The sequence below is a fragment of the Apaloderma vittatum genome, unplaced genomic scaffold, assembly GCF_000703405.1.
Source record: "Apaloderma vittatum isolate BGI_N311 unplaced genomic scaffold, ASM70340v1 scaffold18383, whole genome shotgun sequence".
Classification (NCBI taxonomy): Eukaryota; Metazoa; Chordata; class Aves; order Trogoniformes; family Trogonidae; genus Apaloderma; species Apaloderma vittatum.
The window spans coordinates 28,809-50,978 of record NW_009710010.1 but is presented as its reverse complement, the minus strand read 5'-3'; the positions used below and the strand labels follow the sequence as shown (position 1 = coordinate 50,978).

General features: G+C 38.3%; 1 protein-coding gene across 1 annotated transcript; it reads right to left on the bottom strand.

The window, feature by feature from the left end:
* Positions 1-858: 858 nt before the first annotated feature.
* LOC104269827 (adenylate cyclase type 7-like) lies at positions 859-21,650 on the bottom strand (the record flags this gene model as incomplete). Its single annotated transcript, XM_009867158.1, has 16 exons — positions 21,480-21,650; positions 20,279-20,479; positions 18,113-18,277; positions 17,145-17,294; positions 14,703-14,851; positions 14,277-14,388; positions 11,460-11,587; positions 11,057-11,215; positions 7,314-7,446; positions 5,830-6,015; positions 4,850-4,893; positions 4,087-4,167; positions 3,024-3,096; positions 2,142-2,239; positions 1,359-1,443; positions 859-996 (listed from the first exon to the last, which is right to left on the bottom strand). Coding segments are annotated over exons 1-16 (2,073 nt in total), but the record flags the coding sequence as incomplete, so codon positions are not given.
* Between the last annotated feature and the right edge of the window lie 520 nt (positions 21,651-22,170).

The following is a 22,170-nucleotide window of genomic DNA, read 5'->3' as shown; positions in this document are numbered from 1 at the left end:
GGGGGGGGGGGAAATGAAAACAATAAACAACAAAACCACCATACAAGGTAGGTTGTCACTAATTTTGAGGTTTTTCTTATACTATACAATGCATCCTGATCTGGTTGCCCTTTCAATGCCACTGTAATATAAATGTCAAAACACAATGATATCCCATAAAGTTGTATTAAACATATGTACACACTCAAGGTGCAAGAAGGTTAAAATTGGCAAGCATTTACTTACTTATTTTTCTAATTTGGGGTATCCTAATCTAACAGCTAACTGGCACAAACATGTGATTCTGTCTCACCCCCAGTTTCACAGCTGCTGTTCCCATTTTCTTTTAGGTTGTCTCTGGTGGTGTTCACATGACACCACTGTGAATCAATTCAGGAACCTAAGCCAGCAGAAAAACAACCCTACAAAAGAAAATTAAGCATTTTCTGCAGTATAGCTTACAGAATAAACTCCCCATGAAATCAGAAGAATGGCAGACTGACCACATGCGATCAGAACATCACTTTTAGTAGCTAACTGCAGCAAAGCATTTAAACCATATTAAAAAAAAAAAAAAGGAAGACAATCTTAGTGATGATGGTTATAATTAATAGTAAGTGACATCTTGAAAGCAAGAAAAGGTGATGTAAAATAGAACTCAAGTCTATCGGGTGACCTTTTAGTCCTACAAACTAGGAATTTTTATTTTTAACTCTTTCACACGACATCGTGCATTATCCTCGCGTAAATCAACTCATGCTGCAAATCAGACATTAGGAAAAGCAGCAAGAAGCACAGTACTTGAAAAGAATATGGAAAGTTACTTAAACTGTGGTTGTTACAGTAAGTTCATAGCATAAAGATAATGCAATTATTTACCAGATTAAAAATGGCTATGATCAACAAGGCTCCTATGGTGATGACCGCTAACGGAAGCCTAAGTAAAGGCTTTGTTTCCACCTTCTCCGAGACAGCACAAAGACGGCGCAGGAAAGGCCACTGCTCCGAGCAGCACTTCTGAAATAAAATCAGTTTGTTTCAAAAACCAGGATAATACTTTGATACATGAGAATAACTTCTAAACACAAAATGCTTTTTCTCTGTGGGAGAGCGTCAAGAGTCTTCACTGGAATCATGATTTAGAACTCTGAACCCAGGCATTCAGATTAACTGCCTGATGCCTTTCTGCAACTGAAAACTAAGATAATGCTTCCTTATTTCAAAGTGTCTGTGTGCTAAAATTTTCTGAATTTCTTTTTTAAAAATACAAAATTACGATGTGATTGAAAGTTCTCGGGAAATAATACTAAAACCACACTGACAACTCATATTGTGTTCATCCATTTCTGAAAACAGGAAACTTTTAAAAATAAACTTACCAGGCAATTCTCAGCAAAGCACACAAACAAAATAAGCACAATGATGGCTGCAACAATGCCAAAGGAAATTCCTAGTTTTGCAGTTCTAAATAGAAGAGAAAGCATTAAATAAAAACCAACGTTAAATGAAAAAAAATACTAAATCAAACCACAATTCAAACTTATGTTTGCTAACACTGTTTCTCTAAATTTAAATTGAATATTGATTCTAACAGCACTGGATGACCATAACATCGCACAGGTTGTCATGGCTCTGCTGCCCAAACACTCAGATATTCTGCTCCTCACTGACAGCCTGAATCCCTATCCCAGGCATGAACCTCATGAAAACTTCACTGCAACAGCCATGAAAAACAACCATGTCTCAAACTTCAGAATTATCCAATATCCACTCTCTCAGAGGGAAAGCTCAAAAGTTCCCTCCTTGTGTCTCCACAGACTGAGCACATTTGAACCAGCTAATCCTATTTTTCTGTTGCTTACACGATGTGCTTACAGCCAACTGTTCTTCTAAAACAGTACTTCTCATTTAATGGATCACCTCCCCGTAAGCAAACACAATATTAAGGAAATATTTCTATTTTATTTTCTTACTGATACCTAGGGTCTTATGCCAACAACGTGAACGCACTCCTTCATTAAGGAGTAAATTAGGCCTAAGAGGTTTATGTTTCTTAAATTCAAACCCCCAGGAACTGCAAAAGACTTTTAAAAGTTTCATGCCATGAGTTTTTCTTTAGCTATTGGTTAATTTGAATTATATATTAAAATACTGACACTTACTTGGGCATTATAAGCATCTGTATCAGAAATATACAGACGAACACAAAACTGGCACATGCGAAGTAACTCTTCAGTTTTAAAATAGGAATGGTGCGATACTGAAACACAAATTACAATGCATCTGAAGGATAATTCCATTTCTTTTACTTGTATCACGTTTTTGTCATGACACATATATGCAAATTCATACTCTACTGTTAAAAACATACACAGAACTAAAAGAGAACAAAAGAAAACCACCAAATAAAATTTACTTGCACATCTGTCAAGAAAAACAGCCCAGTCCAAAGGATAATTTCAAGCCTAGAGGTAAATGCAGAGTATGTAAATCAGCACTTCACAGATGCATATAGCCAAAATCCTCATAAAAAAAGGATATACACAGTAGTAAGCCTGAAGTGTATATACACACTCCAGTAACTACACATGGTACACCACAGTACAGTACATTAGAGTTATTCAACCAAAAAAGTACACTGTAACTAACAAATAATAGTATTAAACTTGCAATGAAATAACAAAAAGCAAAGTATTTTCATTAAGGATGCAGAAATACTTAAGATTTTTTTTAAAAAAAAAAATCTCATTACTTTTGAGAGGAGTTCATATGGTAAAGTCAGCAAACTCCTACTAACTCCCTTACGGCAAGAATTTAATCACAGATTACAGACAATTTCCTGTAATCTACAGACTGTATGGAAGACTGACCAACTCAAACAAATCATGAGATCTGCTTTTCACGAGTTGCGAAAAAAAGTCTTTGGATGTGCAGTGACCTCCAGAATCCAATTTCAGAATGAAAACAGAGAGTTTCAAATATATTCTTACGCTGCTCTGAAGTGCAAATCAAAGACCAAAAAGGATTATTTTGCTTTTACCAACCTCTTTTTCAAGACCGGGTTCAGCAAAAATCAGTGAAAATCCACAGAAGTCATCCGACTTGCCACACCACGGACTGCATTCAGAGACACACACGTTACAAACCACCCGCGACAGGCCAAGGAGAGTTCCCACGAGCCCGGCTGCACCTGAGGCTCCGGGGTGCACAGGGCCCGGGTGCCGCTGCTCGACACACGTTGGACAATTCTGCTGGGTCTTTACATTTCAAAGCACAACTCACGAGCGGTTCCATTTTTCTGTTGCCGACAGGCAGATCCAGAACACGCTCACAGGCAGCCGTGTCTGCCAGTTACACGCAAAGCGTAGCCCCAGACCGTCCCCAAGGTTTACAGACAGGGAAGGGTAACAGAGGTGGCTCGCAGCCTCCAGCAAGCTCCCCTAAATGATATCAGGCCCCTGTTAGGAATAGCTGAGGTACGGTGATAAGAGTTTTGCTTTTGATTTAGATGGAAGGGGTTTGGCCTCAAATTCACTGGTTTATATTTGATGGAAATTTAAGTACTGTATTTTAAATAAAAATTAAAAAAACCCAAACAAACAACATTGCCTGTGCTCATCTGCTTTTAAAGGCAAATATAGTGCCAAATGCACCACCTGCTATTGATAGCTCGTTCACCTCCAGCGAACCAGACACTAAAGCAACTTTATTACTACTCCCCAAACTGCGTTTTGACTTTACGTACAGGTTTTGTTCAAGACAGCACCTGGTTTCCCAACATTTTAATAAACAGAACACGAACATTAACTTCCTATCTCACTACTGCAGAGAGCCACAAGAAGCAAAGCAATAATTTTGTTATTTCATAGTATGATACGACATTGAACAGCTAGACTAATGATCAGCTTCTTGCTATAGTAATGCAGTAGTAGTCTTACTATATTTTTTACTTAAAATAAGTAAAAAGAAACAAAGACTCAGAAAAGGCAAGACAAAAATTCTGGTAACTTTTAATTTTTGAGAAGTAAATTTTATATCTAAACTTAAAATTAAGAACACAGATTATTCTCAAAGAAAAGACTAAGAAAACAATAAAATACTGCATACTTGGTTGAACTGAGGCCCTCAATTGTTGACATCATTTCATCATATATATCTTCCTCTGTCCTTCCCTTCTGAGATGAATTTCTAAGAACAAAAGGAAGTCCATGTCAGAAATGCTGTTCAGAAACAACTAAAGGCTACAGAGGACCATACTTTCTCAGTACACAAGTGCAGTAAACTACCAGCGAAAAGTTAAACAAGAGTGCTCCAAACTGACCTCCATAAGCACTTCACTAAGCATTTCTCTAGTTACTCAAATCTCTTTCAAGGCACTAGTTTGATAACCTAAGAGAATGTTTCAGAAGTAAAGATCATTTACTTGGTTAATTCAGTGGTGCCGGTACCATTGTACGCATTTCCACATATAGAGTCAATTTTTGATTGCACTACAAAGACATATATTAATACTACAAACCAAAGGTGTATTTACTTATAATATGATGTTTTGATTCTTTTTCCACAGCTCTTCAGGTCTCTCACTTCCCTACTCCCTTCCATCCTGCTACAGCTCATAAAACAAAATGCAGCCTGAATGCCTGAGGGGCCAGTAAGGCAAAGGGGGGGAAGCTCCCTTTAGAATCTGCTAACAATAACAAACATGAATTGAAAAGTCTTTACAAGGCCGAAGATTTAGCTTGAACTTTCTAATGCAGGAATCTCCTAGATGCAGTGATTAATCAGCCAAAAGATCACAGGCTTACAGTACACTGAACTGCAAAAGGAGCACAAGATCACTTATCGTTTTAAAAGAAAGTACTTGACAAACCTATCAGAAGTTCTCTGGCGCCCAGTGGAACACAAAGGTATATCCTATATCAAATAAGGATTTAAGAATAAGTTACACACTCAGTAAATGGCAAACAATTGTTGAAAATAAACTTCAGGAAGCTGCCAAAACCATTTTTATTTACAAATAAAAATTAAGAACCATTCTCAAATAGAAAAGCTTATCAAAATCACCCCTTTCCAGCAATGTTTTCTGATTTAAGAAGTGAGTGTTTTCTCACCAAAAAGAAAAAAAAAAAGAGTTTGAAAATCATTGAACTTCCTTCTTATTTTTCTTGATCTTCCTTTTTATTTTTCTCTGCACACTGAAATAACTAACATCAGCAGAGGCAAGTAGACTGGAAACCACTTCCACAAACATGGACAGATACTTTATAAAAATTTACTACAGCTGTCTGTCCCCAGAGGGGAGCACAGTCTTGCCGTACCTCCAGGAGTACAGTTAAAAGCACGAACATCTCCTTTCAGCTTTCAGGAATGGCAGATGGAAGGAAAAATCAGTTTTCTTAAATTTTAAAATGTTAAAAATCTTAAGAATTCTTATTCCAATAAAATCTTGCTACAGGCAGAGGATATGGAGGGACCATTTATTTTCTATGCATTTTAAGTAAGTGTTGAGTGCATCTTGAGTCCAGGACAAATTATCTTTTTCCCAAAAACCACATGTAGTGAGCAGGACCCCAAGACGCAAAAATGTCAGGGAAAAAAAGATAGTTTCAAAGTTTTGCTTTGAAGGTTTACTATGAGTATAGCGTGCTAGAGACTGGCAGAGCTTGAATACTGCCAAGTGCTGACACAAGTAGTTGCTGCACAGATACCTTCTGAGTTCCGTGTAAACATTTAACACCAAGAGTAACAGCAGAAATTCAGCCACAAAAACCAGGTCAGATTGAGTTCCACACCATAGACACGAGGAGCAGTTGGCAGTTGTAGGATGACAATCAGCACTTCAAACCTCACCTTTCTTCGCCTTCCTTGGCAACTCGAGGAGTCACTGCTCACACTTTCTCTGTGGTTCAGGTGGGCAAAGGGTCTGGCTGCTCCCCAGGACTCTAAATAACGTGTCATCCGAACAGATGCTCGCATCTTCAGCCCATCGTTAACTCGTGTTTTAGGGAGATGATTATTTGATAGGCACTGTTTGGACTAACAGAAAAAACACACTCATTTAGAAAGCACAAATGACAGAAATTACATAGAAACGAAGCTCTATGTGCTTGAGTAGTGCAGGACTATAAAATCCAGCTATTTAGTAGGACTCTAAACACACGTAAGTAATGTGTCAGCCAAGCTCAATTCCTTTATCTCCTTTAATTAATGTGAGCTAACGCAAATCATGACATAAGGAATTTGCTTCAGTCGCCTTTGCAAGACTTCACTTGTAGCACTGCAACACTCACACTTCCTGGTTTATTTAGGATGATGGGCAAGATCTCAGTAACAGATACAATTTCCTTGCAGTCAGCACAACAGCGGGGGAAAAGGATTCCCAATTCCTGAGCTAGGGCGTATCAAAACAGCGGTTAGGAGAAGATCTGACAAATTACGGGCTCAACGTTAGATTATATCCTCATGTCACAAGTGAAGAGTCAGGCAGTATATACAGGGGAAACAGTGATACCCTTGTGGGTCTACAGGGAAGTAAAACTACAGAATAACCCAATAGATCAATGACTGGTTGTTCTCTAATGTTGCACAGGTACCTTCAAGCGAGCAGGGACCATTGTAACAGGCTTAAATCCTCATTCAGAGAAAACGTGCTGTGTACCTGTAGAGGGGGTTGCAGTGCTGAGCACATAAAACGTGCAACAAAGTAAGATTGAGCTCTTGCTAATTAAAAGCAGCTCTACACCGTTCTTTCCTGCAAAGATCCTGAAGGAAAGAAGTTTGTCATTTTCATTCTTTTTTCTTTTGAAATATTTAACTCATGAACCATAAGCCAAGTCAAAATAGTAATACTCCAGGTGTTTGCAGTTACCAGACTCTAAAGGGGCAACCAACAGCTGCTAACTTTACACTTTGAAAAGAAGGTGAATCTCACATTTAAGATAGTGAGGCAGAAGATGTTAGACGCTTATTTTACAGACGATATTTTAGCTGAAAGTAGCCACAGAGTACAAGTATTCTTTCATGACTTGATCCCACCTTTTGGCCTGTTTTTGAGAGAGACACTTCACATGAATACGTAGTCAAACATGTATTTTTACTCTAAGTGGATCACATAAGAGGTTTCAGCATAACACTTAGTACCTCCAAGCTAACAGACATAAAACAGTAGGACACGCTTTCAGATCTCAAGTCCCAAATCCAAGCTTCGCAGGTGACTCATACCATGCTTTAATTCTGTTCCTGAACTAAAAAGGTGTATGTACCACAGACACCTTTGTGCTTAAAATGTATGTATATAAGTGAATAAATATAGAGGTTTCAAAACACACACATACCCTTGGATCAACCACTAAGTAGGTTTTGATATTCATGGATTCAAGGTAAGGATCCCTGAGGTGTCCATTCCCTTCTTCTACTTCATAAGCTTTGCCTAGGTGATTTAAGGTTGCTTCAGTGATGTGTACACGGCTGAGAATGAGAGAAATAACAAGAGACCCAAACACTTAGAGAAAGGTCACATTGAGCATTTCATTTACATTTCAATGGCTGCTGCTGACATTTCTGCTTTTCAGCCATCTTGTGCTTTGGCAGCCAACTCCAAAATCCTGCCAGTACTTAAAACTGTATTTGCAAGCCTTTACTGCAGCTCTTTGGCGCACACCTTTCATAGCAAGTATGCTAAAAAACATTTCCCAGAATTAGACAGTATCAGTACAAAATTAAACTGAAATGAACAGAGACAGATAAGAAACAAGACAAAACGCGATCAAGGTAGACAGGATGACGGACAAGAGAGACTCCCAGGCAGGTTGTTTCACATGGCAAGAGCCGCAGAAAAAGCTCACACAAAAATACAAGTCAGGACCATCTCATGCTAGAAATGCATGAGGAGAGAAGATGGTTATAAATTCTGGAAAAAAAAAAAACCACACCAAAACAAAAACCAAGAAAACAAACCTTGTCCAGGTTTTTTGTCAGCTACAAGGATAATTCTGAAAGTGTGTCTTTTCTGACTGAAGCAACCAGAGAGCATAACATGGGAATACACTTCTAAGGAGAGCAGCTAGCATTTTTCTGTAACCATTCACACTTTTCCTGAAATAATATTGTTCTGTATCTTGAATTGCGTATTTCCATATAAATTTCAAGCAGTATCCTTCCATAGAATTTCTCAACAAGAAACTTGAGTGTGTTCATAAAATAGCTGTTCTTATATTCTACTTTCTCAATGTTATCTTCCCACAGCTTTTCCTTGGCATGGAGGGGTTAAACGCTGTGCTGTCTGTCCCTACAATCACTCAGCACAGAGCTGTAAATTGAACATTTCCAGAATGAAAGCTGACAGTCTGAAGCTCTCCTGCTTAACCCCACAGAGCAAGGGAAGATCACTGTCCCATCCACCTCTACCTACTTATGCTGCGCATAGGTTTGCCTGAAAATAATTTAGCCAAGACCTGGAGACCACGGGCTGTGGCTTCCCATAAGGAAGAACAAAAAAATTCCTCAGTACTTTTGCAGTCACAAGGTAAGTGTTTTAGAATATAGAATATGCATGGATTTATTTGTTAACTGGTAACTGCCTCAAAAAAACATGTTTTTTTCAATTGTTACATTGATTATGCAGTTTTGCAATCTAGATGAACCTTCAAATCTGAAATTTTAAAGCTTGCTTGCTCTAAAGCATCTTTTTATTCCCCTAGAGACAGAGGCATACTGGGCAATTTCTGTATTAACTGAGCCTTAAACCAGTCATGCACTGCACCACGCTTTCTGTGGTTTTCTCTTTACCTCAAAAGGCAGGACACTTGTTCTCTATCCACCATTTTCCATTTTACCAAGCTTCCTCTCCCCTCTTCCCCAGACCACACACAACCACAGCATTTCTCAGGTCTTACAGCAAACTTCTTTCCATTTAAATGACTATGCTGATGACTTCTCAGCAGCTGCTAACGCTTACTGGCTTCCAGGATCAGCACAGAACCACGAGCTGCTACCGCTAAAGCTGCCTCTCAAAGGCAAGCCCTAACATGCACTGTTGCACTTCCCATGCTAGCACGGAACACCTCACAAACCGCACTCAGTTTCTGAGGCTAACAGTCTAAGAATAGTATATTCTGATCTTTCAGGCATATACATATTGCAGAGAATTGGTCTTAAATGCATTTTTAATTTTGGTTTTATGCTAGTCCTTTCTGCTCTACTAGCATATTACACTGTTATGAATGCAAATCAATTTTAAAATTGCGAAGATGATGAACAAGGATACTCTGACAATGGAAATGAAGTACTTATAAAGCTAGAAGCTTTCCTGTATCCTTTCAAAAGTCTTTAAAACTCCTTCATTTGCAGAAGTACAAAATATATACACTTCCTATTTTAAGTAAAAAACTCTAACTGCTCCTCATGACAAACTTCTGCTTCTGAAGGAGCATGACCAGCTAACATAGGAACAGTGAATGCCAGACACACCATTTTTCCACAGAGCAGGAAACAAATCTAACACAACATTTGCATAATGTATAGAAACGCTTCCTTCCTGTGAGCCTCAACCTTCCTCAAGTGGGAGGCTTCCTCTGGCTAGTGTTGAAGCACATGATAAGCCAGACCTGTATAGAAATAGGAAGTATTAAGCGTAGTGTTTCTGACTCAGCATGCCAATCTAAACCAGCTTTACTCTTTAACAGATTTAGCAAACGTAAGCATGAAGAACATAATGGAATAATCAGTTTTCAAGATTAGGCACTGGTCCTAAACGTGACTAGGTAAAGTATGTTTTCATGCCACGTTCAGTGTCATGTTGTTTGCTTTATCAACAAAAGAACCTTTACAACTCTGTATTCTTGTTTAATTGTACTGAATCAACAAACTTGAAACACTCGGCCTGGACTCTGTTGCACTGCTAACCAAGCTCCAATTAGTTTTCTTTCTGTTTCGGTCACCAATGCCAGAAAATAATTTAATGTTCTTATCTTCTTATCATTTTGCAGAAATTAATAATTAAGTTACAAGCATGTACCTAAAAGCTGTCTGAGTCATAGAAATATTAAGAAATGGTCACTGGTTAGAATCACTTTCCAAAAGAAATTAATACTTTAATGTCTGAACATATACCCACATGAATGCTATTCAGATAATAAGTACTAATTTCCACAGACCACTGAGAACCTCTAAAGTTACGGTCTCATTTGATAATGGAAAAAGGGAAACTTCATATGGTCTTTTTGGCGCATACTACAGAAAAAAAAACCCCGGTGTTTATTAGATAAATAATCCCCAAGTTCAGCTTAGAAAAAAAAGCATTTTTTTTAAATGAGGTAAATACAAAAATGCTGGTGTTTTTAAAAACATTTATATGCGTCCCTTTCAATGAGGATCTTAAAAAAGGAAGCAGGAATACCAGCCTCAGACCCAATGCTCTGCACTGCTGAGCAGCACATGGCAAGTTACCTTGCTGCTTTGCCTCAGCTCTTCCACTCAGCACGACTCACTTTCCTTTCTGTTCTGCCCACGACAAATGCTACACAGAGAGAATACACAACAACCAGCACCTCTGAATTCTCCTTGCGTGGATGCTCCGCATTAGGCTGAATTTTAATTCATTTGTGTTTTTTTGAGGAGAGGAGCTAAATAGAGAACTAATATAAATCAAGTGGTACCGATCACTATATTGAAAGAAACACTAGGTAAACATGCAGCTTTGCCTTGTCACCATACCTATGTCTACTGCAGTAGAAAGAGTATCTATTCTTTAGCTAAACTTACAAATATAGTATTATCCCTGTGCACAACCTGAATTAACTAAGTCGACATAACGCACTGCTGAAGAAGCACGAGTTTCTCTAATGAAGGGAAGTTTGAGAAGCAGTCACTTGCCTAAGAATAGAACTTCACAGTCCACTGAAAACAGAATCAGAAAATAACAACATTTTACAGCTCTGGTAAGTACACATTTGCCCCACTTTCATCATCCCATTAGGAGGATTTGTGTCCCGGCACAATACAAATTCCAGACTCATAAAGCAGGATCATGACAAGGACGAGGACAGAGCGAACCAGCCCGGCCAGGGAAGATCCTCACCCAGGTACGCCCGCGGACTCCATGCGGTTGGCTAAGGACACGTCGTGCGACCAGACGTCATACTGCCACTTCCGGAGGCCGATCACACCGCACAGCACGTTCCCAGAGTGAATACCAACCCTCATATTGATATCCACGCCCGTGGCTTCTCTCACCTGCCTAGGGAGGGAGGAGGCTATTAGAGCAAAGTTATACTTTTGATTTTCTCTCTTCCTGGAGATCTGTTAGGGTTTAGTTTCATTACACACCTAGTGTAAAGACAAGAGATACTTACGACCTAATGTGTAACCATCCAGCTAAAGCTAGTAAATCCACTTTGAATGCTGACCAGAAAACTAAGAATTACTTTCTTCAATATCTTCACAGCCTCAACACATTAAAAAGTCTTCTGTGCTATACTTACTTTATAGCTTCACACATGTCGAGTCCCATTTTAACGCAGTTCCTGGCATGAACTGGTAAGGACACAGGTAGGCCAGAGACACAGTAGTAACAGTCTCCCAGGATTTTTATTCTCATGCATTCGTTCTCCTGTGAAATTACAGTAAACATATTGAAGAGGAAAAACACAACTCTAAGTAGGCTAATGATACCAAAACTAGGACTGGTCTACATCGTTTTGAGAAAGTCAGGCTTCACTCAATCCTTGTCGAACCAAAGCTTATTCTCCTTTCCCACATCCAAATGCCTGGACATTGCTCACTGGAGGGTAACAGAATTGACCACTTCAAGCATTTCTGAAATTAAATCATCTTACTAGATTCTGACTTCATTCCTGGAATGTTATGCAATTTAGAAATTATAAATTTAAATAAAACTATCACAGAATTTTCAATACAAAGGATGAAATCTACTTATTAATCTTTTAATCTTCATCGCCAATAACACCTGAATTATAGGCAGTTTGTTCACCTTTTCCTCAATTTTTGCGTGGCAGCCTCATAAATAAGATTGTGCGGTGTCACACAAAACCTGCACAGAATTTAGGGACGTATTAGGAATTAAGATGCCCAACCTGGTAGCTCTGAAGAAGCAAAATACTTTTTTTTCATTTCAAAAATGACTGAAGAGGAAGCCAGCACATGCTACAGTTTGCTATCACAAATAAGAAAACCCCACAATACTATTTGGCAGCAGAAAACTTTGTCTTAGCTATGCAACAGAGGATACTGCTGCCCATGACAGGCTGGAGAGAGGAAAGGGGAAGAGCAAAGAACTCCTCATACTGTCTTCTGTTAAAAATTACTGAAAAATGTTAACTACAAAGGTTGCAAGCAAGCCAGAGCTATTTCTGTGAGGCTGTGTAGTGTCTGAGTGATGAGGAGAGACGGCTGAATTTGGGCCAGCTGACAACCTTCAGCTGCCCACCCTCCCTGCTGCAGGAACAGCCCAGCAATTCTTAAACCAGCCCAGATCACTGGCACTTTACTAACCTAAGCGTTCTCCCTCATCAGTCAAAGCCTGAAAAGAACATTCAGCAACTTCCCCCATCTTAAACCATTCAGTAGGCACCGAGCATTGCAGCAAGCAACGGCCTTAGACAGCCCCGTGCTTCGGTTCTGGAGATCAGCGGGGAACCGCGCCCTGGGTTAGAGCTGCCCCACTTCAGGACCCAGCTCGGCGCCCAGGTTAGCCACTGACTTTTATTGGGTACACTGGAGCCTACAACATTTTTACAGTATGGAAAAGACAACTGAGAATGCTCCTCAGCAGAACAAAAATAGCACAAAAAGCAGGAATCTCTTCTTACAGCTCAACCACAGAGTTGCAAAAGACCCTGAATCACTGAATCCAGACATTTTTAAATAGTGCAATCTGCAGACAGCAGTGAGAAATTAAAACATATCACTCAAAATTCTGAAGCTCATCTATTTTTTGTATCTGAGGAACAGTTGCAAAAAATGACCAAATGTCTTCAACCTCAGCTCATACTGCTGCATAAAAAGCTCCTGGCAACTAACGTGAAATGATGACTTCTGTGTGTCCTTAATAGCTGTTTTTGCAACAATGCAATGACAATACAGTTAGCATGACTCCTGCTTGCCAGTGCTCGAAGTTTTAACAGCAGTTCAATTTACATAAATACAAAGATTTAGTCATAAAGGTTAACTAGGATTTTAGCCATGTTTTAATCAGTGATATATGCAAACATTTATTCAGTGACAAAGATTTAATTAAAGCAATTTTACTTGCCTGCTATATTAAGAATGTTAGCGTTTTCCCACTTTTTGCTGAAGAATTTTTAGAATTTCACAAAACCAAGACTTTGAAGTTCGTTAATTTTCTAATTTGCCTTCAGCATATCCAAATATAGTCAATTATGAAATCAAACCAACACCTTTAAACCATGGGAAGTTTTGATAGGTAGTCACTCATCTTGACTTACAGTTTATCAATGTTAAATTTCTGGAACCAGAATTTGGGCTGGTATTTGGGTTTTTTTTTGATGTCACATAGGATGCAACAAAATGCAGCATTTATTTTCCTAAAACCATACACCCTCAAAATACTAACAGAAAAATCAATGGATGTAACAGAACATATATATTCAAGATTAGGGTCAGCTTTAGAGTACAACAGAAATCATCAGAGGCACACAAAGGTGTATATGATGCAGCCCCGGTCATCTGAGAATTCACTATTTGAGTTTGTGATCACAGTTGCAAAGAAACTGGAAGTGGTAACTTGGAAGTGGTAACAACTACTGCCAGCCTGAAGGGTCAATACTGAGGGTATGTCTTAATAGGGACCATTTTAATCTACTTCCCTTTCTTACACTTCTCTGTAAGTATCCTTTTCTAAATACTACTCCTGAGCTAAAGAACTCCTTGGTCTGATGCAATACGACAGAACTTACGAATTTAAATGTATGTCAGAGTTCTCCATTTGTAGATTTCCTGCTAACAGAACACAGCAGAGCTCCTCGCTAGAGCTCCTCTTACAGCCCTGTTACAACCACTCACTGTCATCAGGCAATTTCCCCTGAATATGATAAATATTCAGACTCAAGAATTATAATTACAGTAACAACTTGCTAAATTTCCCATTTTTGGTTTAAATTTTGTTTTAACGTGATTTTGCTAGTTATCTTTAAAGACAAAGCAGTCCTCCCTTCCTGACTTCAGAAGCACTAACACCAACTGCCTTCTCTCTGGAGGAAAAGACTTCTTTTTCCAACGGTGGTCTTTATCCCTATTGCTCAACAAACTGCAGCACCTACCTTTGCAATCTGATCAAACTTTCCAAAAAGTTCATTCAGCATCACTACTAGTTCCTTAGGAGAGCAGTCACTGGCAAGCCGAGTAAATCCCACAATGTCTGCATAAAGAATGCTAGACAAGAATAAAAGACAAAACCAACATAATTGACATATGAAAATACATCAACTCCACACTCAGCTTAAATATTAAAATGCATTTAGTAGAAAGCACCTCTCTCTTTAGAAAAGAATTCCAGAAAGAAGGGTTGAAGTATCTCAGACTGACTTAGGAGACAGCACATTAGTTCAAGACACGTTATCTTCCCACGACGGGAAAGAAACTCACTTCAGCCTGAAAGTTCGCCTTCAAATTTTAATTTCACAGGACTGTACATACAGCTAAGAATCAACAGCTTATATATAATTACTTTTAGGGCTTCCACTTACCTAACATTTTGGTGCCTTTTTACATATAAACTGTGAAAATTGTTGTCATGCATTTGTCTATTATCATTAGTTTCCTTCAGTCGCTCTATGATTGCTAGCTTCATTTCCATGGAGATGTGAGCTGGTAGTATGGATAAAAGCAAATTTTCCTAAAAGCAGAGGGAAAACCCACCAATGACGCAAAATTCTTAACACAGTAAATTTGAAACTGCAGGATTTTAGTGACTGTAAGAAGGAATTAAAGAAAACGAAATAGCTTTATTCAAACAGCTTTTGAGTAACGAATGTCAGGTTTTCCAGGAAAGACTTTTTTACATTTCTAATCTCAAAAATCACTGATTTTACAGTTAAGGAAGGGTGGTGCATATTTTTTTCTCTCATTCCTTGTGACCTAGGTGTGACATTTCTCTGTTACCATGAAACACAAAAAAATTCAGTGTTCAGGACTACAGTTTCTGGATAAAAGAAAACTTCTTTTGTCCACCAATCTCAGTGTTACGTTAGTACTATCTGATAAAGCTTCTGGTAAAAACTGACATAACTAACAATCTATGCAGTATTAAAAACTCTCATGAATTCTCAAATGAAGGAAAAGCAGCAACAGATACAGAAGTACAGACAACACGCTGCTATAGTCTAAATGAACCAGGAACTGATGCCACTGAAAGTCTTTTGAAATGAGTGAGAATACAGACTCTTCCAAAGGCGTGTACAGGGTTTGACTATTCAGTGCACTGTTTTACACAGACTTTGACTTTAAAGTCTGTTCTTCAAAGAAGACCCTTCTAAGTTGCTGGGCAGAAGAGAAAGACCAAAAGAGAGTACTTCTAACCCAGGAAGGGTTCTCCTGCCCCAGAGAGGGTCACCACAGAAGGGGAAGTGCTGCGTGGAGGCAGCTACAAGCAGGAACTTTTCCAGATGACACGGCCAGCAAGGTCAACACATTGTGCCACTGAGTAAAACGCTGTCCCTTTGGACCAAATCTTTGTGCCCCTTTCCTGAATACCCAATGCAGCAGTATACAGATGGTACTAAGCTGCCAGGGCTACCTCAGCAGTGCCTGCCACCAAAAAATAATTGCCTTGGGATCAAAGGGTGAAGAGGAAGCACCAAGCACTGCCCTAGAGTAGGTAACAGACAGCAGTTCAGTTTGAGGCTGTCCCCAAAAATGAAGTCCCTCCTTCCCCTTCTCTAGCATTGTGAAACCAGGGAAGTCAACCTTGGGGAGCAATTTAAACTGGCAGCAGGGCCCCCGTGAATGTAACGAGGACATTTGAGGCTGACACATTACACAGTTTTCAAGGAGGTGATGATGAACCCTGAACTGCATTTTTCACTGAGAAAAAGTGTGTGGCAAAAAAAGAGACTTGAAATTCAGTGACAAATTATAACATAGAAGAAAAGAAAGCTGTCCATAAATTTAAGCACTACGCTACATAGATTTAAGCATCTACACTTCAAATAAGCAATAATAATAGAAGAAAAACAAAGCAAAAAACAAACAAACAAACAAAAACAAACAAACAAAAAACAAAACCAACAAACCCATGCAAGTTACCACATCACCCAAAGAGTGAAAGCACACTGTCTGTGTAAGCTGATCAGATGCTTCCCTGGCTGCTGTGTGGGGAAATTCTGCCAGGATTCTCATGCAGATTTGTCATCTCATCCCACCAGACTAGCATCAGAGGACAGATGCACAGGCAATGTGGCTTTTCTTTTCAATTTGATCAAGTCAGTCCCTTCTTTTATCTAATACCTGGTGGGCACAGAACTCGGTATACATCAGCCTTCTAGAGCTGCTGTTCTTAACCCTGTTGATACCAGGATAAAAGAGGAAAGGTGCCCTCATTTTAGCTTTGAATACAATCCTCCCTCAATAAGAAATTAATGTTCCTTGCTTATTTTTTAAATACCACTTGAGTTTATGGAAATAAATGATATTATACTCAAATATCGTGATCTATTATATTTTTTTGTCTCCCTTAGGCTCCAATTTTCCTCTTCTAACAAAAAGAAAAATAGTTTATGAAACAAGAAAACACTTTAGAATTCAAAACAAAAAAATCAACCAAGGGAAGCATGAAACTAACTGCCAAAATTACAATTATTTTTCAGGGCATTAAGGGCATGTTCTTTTATGTTACCTTGGGCCAGTCCCAGTAAACATTTTATACTAGGTAAAAAGTAACTTAAAATAACTGGCAATTACATTCTTCTTACAAATACTGCAATTTTCATATAGACAAGCCACAGAGAACAGTTTCCTCCCTTTAACTTCCTTCTTTTGTTACAAATGGCACAACTTTTGTTTTTGACACTAGGTGGGTATCACAAATATTAGAGCAAGCCTTTCAACATGCATTAGTCACCAACCTTATAAAATTATACAGACCTTAGAAGTGGAAATAAGCAACTTGTAACATGAATTAGTTCACTCACTTGTTGCCTCTTTTCAATCTTCAATTTCATTCGGACCTGAATGCACTTTAATGTGTATCTATACAAATCCCACGAAGCAACCTGCATTTGGCGTTTGTGAAATGCACCCATCAAGTTACCACAAAGAAAAATGACAGCATTGGCAAGTAGCTGCACAAGAAGAAAAATATTTACCTGCTGCAGAACAGTTACTGATATTTCACTACTACACATACTAGTCCCCTACAATCTATCAATCCCAGGCCATGTTCAGTTTTTCTCTTAGCCTGTCACACACCAATCATAGCGTTGCAGTTAGCCAGGATGCACCTGGGAAACAAAAGCCAACTTTCCCAGTCATGGGCATTCCTATATGAACATATGGCAGTACAAGAGACAGAAAATTCTGCTGTATCATTTAAGATTTATTTGCAGACACCAGCATTTGATCTAGGGATAAACCAGTCTATAAACTCATGTATCAGCATGCTGTGGGAAGTCCGACACACACCTGCATCAAAAGGGCTGGGGTGCTCCTTTGAACACACCCTATTAATAAGTGGTGAGAACCCTAAAAGCACCCAGCAGCGCTCCCAGGCCCTGCTGACTCCCCAGGGCAGCAACAGCCCTTTTGATCCACCCTGTAGGCAGTGCCAGGTGAAGTTAGACAGATCCACCTGAAACAGCACAGACTGGGAAGAACGGCGGTGACAAAGTTTGTTGTATTTTGAGTAACTTAGTTAAGAAATTACAATAGTAATTCTGCTTCTTCCACTTAGGCCAGAAAACAGAAATACATTATTATACATTAAAATAACCGCAATTTTGTGAAAAGCATGCAAAACACATTGGGCACAAACTCCAGATCCATTAATTTGAAGCATTCATGTGGCACTTCAGAATTATGCTAAACAGGCTAGTCATATATCAATATCAAATGATAATACCACTAGAGTGTTTAATTACTTAACCAAGAAGTATTTCCTTACCTGAAATAGAATGGATTCCTTACTTTCCTGAGAAGTCATGCTTACCACAATGCTTAGACCAATAATATGGGAGAGAGCAGAAAGAACACTGATTATGACAGCACCTCTCATCCCAAAGGGTAGCATGGTATAGACGGTGAAGATTATGAATAGGAAAAATGGCACCTTCAGAAAAAAGAAAAAAAGAATCACACATACACGTTATTAGGGGCCTGCCAAAAGTCACTACAGAACAAGGAGGAAAGTAGCAGGATTCCTCTCATTTTTAGGCTGAACAATTAATGTTTCAAAAGCGCAATTAAAAACAAAAGCATAGTGGTAGTCCTAAAGGTTTTGAAGGAATTAGCAGCTATAGATTCATAAATGAGACAATTTAACATATCACATTTAAGTTTTTCAACTGTCTTTGCCCTTTATGTTTTAATTATGCACTACAGCTGAAGATGCACATCTTGCATCAGGAATAGTGTGTTGCATGGGTAGCAATACTGAAAACACTCAGATTTCTCACCTTCCCTGAGTTATTATTCTAGTTTTAAAATGTTTACTCGGTATTTGATAAAAAACAAAAACCCAACCAATTCTTCCTAGTGCTGACACAAGAGAAAAATCACTATGGACACTAAATACATATTTAGCTGCACAGATTTCACAAAATGCACAATGGTCCACTACACTGCGGGGGAACAGAAGGAAAACCTATAGGACTTAAATCCATATTTATAGATTTGTTATAGAGGTTAGTGCATATACATGGAAACTCACAACCATGATTAGAAGAAAATATTTTGATGTCCCTGGCTCAGCTCCATCTCAGCCCTGCAACTCAGCTTATGCTGTTCCAGACATGAGCTTCCTTCAAGGAAGTCTCAAGGCCCAGTTTGCACTTAAATGTTTTGCCAGAATAGATATCTTGGTTGGAACAACAATAAACAAACAAATGGGCAAGTAAAAGTTTTCATTCAACAAAAGTAATCTTTTCATGTTCTTTTTTATTATTTTGGCTGTACTAAAAAAAAAAAAAGGTATCTTTTTCTGCCATACATAGCACCCTTATCATACAATATCCTGAATGCTGCGTGATAGTTTCATAAGCATGGACAAGCAAAGGTCAAACTTGCATTTAAATAGTGGCTTTATTAGTGATAAATTCATAACTTGAGATAAAAGTCTGAAATTAATCTATTCACTTCTACTTTCTAATCCAGGCTCTCCTTATACTTTAGGCTTCAAGTCAACATTAATGAATTATTACCAGATGACAACACCACAAAACATTGGCTTGCAACACTGAAAGCAGCAAAACCAAATCTTGCTTCATTACATGTTTTTACTTACAGTTAAGAACTGTATATTTTGTTTTTTCCTAAGGTAATAGCTTCTTCCTTAAGTTAGCAAATACTGAATAGCAACTTTAAATACACAGTGCTGGATCCAGGCCACAATACAAAACAGATTTTGGTTGTTTAACTGATAATTATAACTTTCTTTATTTGAAATAAAGAGGGGAAGGGGAAGAGTCAGTAAAACAAGATAAAAAAATCATTTTTATTTCATTAAAACCTCCCCTGTTTACATTATAAAAGCTTAGGAGGAGTTTCCTACAGATTATGATATTTTTGGCATCATGAAATCGCCCATCTTCTGATCAGAGATACTAAGCAACGAGCTTTAGCCACACCCAGCTATGCCAGGATGTGTCATAATTCTTATTGTTCACTTCACCTCTCCTACTGATCTGAAAACAGGCTCCCTAGGGCACACCCAGCTCTAGGTCCTTTACACATTTCTTGAGCACCACTTGGACCCACGTAAATTAACAAAACAAGTATTATTACTGAAAAATTATCTCAAAGGTGAAGTCATAGTAATTAAGATTTAATCAAAAACTTAAATAAAAAACAATTCAATTACAACTTAAAGATGCAATTCCTGCACAGATTGTTGCAGTTACCCAGTCTTCTCAGCTGAATGGTATTTTCACTGCAATGAAGAATACAAACCAATATTTATTATAATAAACCAATAAAACCAAATTGGGAAAGAGAACCTAAATCTCAAGAAAAAAATACTATGCAGTTATAACATTCAGAAAAAATAAAGCATACAAACACATTCATATATAACTACTAGTTCTATGTAAGCACCTGAACAAGCTATACCTACCTGTTCCCACAGTTGATAATCACTTTCTTTTTCAAAAACAGATACATATCCTACAATTAAGAAGCAAATCCAAATCATAACTCCAAATAACGTCAGCCATCTCCGAAACAGGGATTCAATACATAAAAGTAAGTACATGATTGCAAATACGACGAGAGCAGTGCAGACTGCAGCAATGAAGGCAAGATGACTACGAGCTTCCTGCAAAAGCAAAACAAAGTGTTACACTTCCACCATTATTATTTCCCAGATCAGTGTTTCTGGGCTTGTCTTTTAAACTAAGTTCTTACTATACTATATTGTACAATGCAGATGTACCCAAAGAAATGCATTTCAGGAGTTCAAGCTTTGCTAAAAAGGAGTGTAACATCATTTTTCCTAATTTTTACAGATGAATTATGACACATAAATAGTGTTGCTACTTCTTTCCTTTTTTGAGAAACAAAAGCTAAAAGGGACAGAAGCGCAATTGGTAAGATTACATTTGTTGCTAAAGAGAGACTTAAAGACACTTTATCATGAAGCACAGTATTTGGAAAGCAGTGTTAGAAGGCAATGAAGGATTATAACAGTTCCTTATTACCTTTTTACATTATCTTTAAATGAACTCCCTTTTTTACCATCTGTCAACTAGGCTGGCTTGAAGAACAATTAATTTCTTTATGCTATACAGGAAAAAGTTCTTTCCTATGCCTATAGGATCCTTGCTCTTTGCAACCTGTTGATTCAACAGATCCTTCGTACTGAATGATTCTTGTTGTGTTTGTATTACCAAAAAAAAAAAAAAAAAAGGAATGAGTATATACAAATCCTTTAAAAAATATTCCTTAGATGAGTCTAAAAAGAAAATATGAGAAATGCAGGACATTTTAAATTACATTCTTGTTCCTTCCTTGGCCCCTTTATTACTTATTTGCTATCATAGCTTCCACTCAGCATAGATTATTATTTGTTCATAACATACGAAAAGAACAATTCTTATAGTAATTGTACATGTGCCTGACAGCACTCTCCTCTCTTCTGTGTTCCTTCAAAACCATTCATAGCATTACAAACACAAGTACTTGATTTCTTTCAGCATTGCAACTTTGATGTCACGTGGGTCAAAAAAATTTAGCCAGATATGTTTTGTGTGCTGTTACAGTGAGTCCTCATTATCTTTGAAAGCACCTAAAACAAAGAAAGCAAAAATTATACTCACATCAATGACAAAGAAGATTATAATCAGAGTAGTCCAGAAGACGATTGCAATGAAGAGCAGCAACAGCAGGAGTGGGTGCTGCTGGCTCGTATAGCGATACTTCTCATAGAGCGGGTCTGATATCCTGCAGTCATCATTTCCATTGAAGAAGTATTTACCTTTAGCTGGCATTTTCTCCCAGATTGGCTGCTGCTTCTCTCAGTTCCCAATGTACACAACAAGACACACCTGAAGCTACTGCTTCAAACAGAAGTTTTGTCTCTTCAGTGCTGCCTCTGTGGTCTTGAAGCACATCAATAACCTGTGTTCTCTGTTTTTACTTCTCATGAACATTAACTTCAGATTTCCAATGCAACCAAAGGCATAGGAGTTAGCCTCCCCAAAACCACAAGCAATTCATCATCAGCTCTAGGCATGAAATTCTACATCAATTTGTATTTGTGCAGATAGGATGTTTCAGCGTGGGTTGTTCCTTTTTATTATTATTATTATTTTGCAAGTCTTTACCTCCGTTCCACAACCTTTACTCTCACCTCATGGGATGAACTCTGCAGAGAGACAGTATTATTGAATTAATGAATTCAGTTAAGTGCACACAGTGTTTCCCCAAGGGGAAATAAACTTCCTATTTGAATGCTCTAAACAGTGAGCAAAACCTGTTTCTTGCTGGCAGAGTGGGAACCCAGAGGCC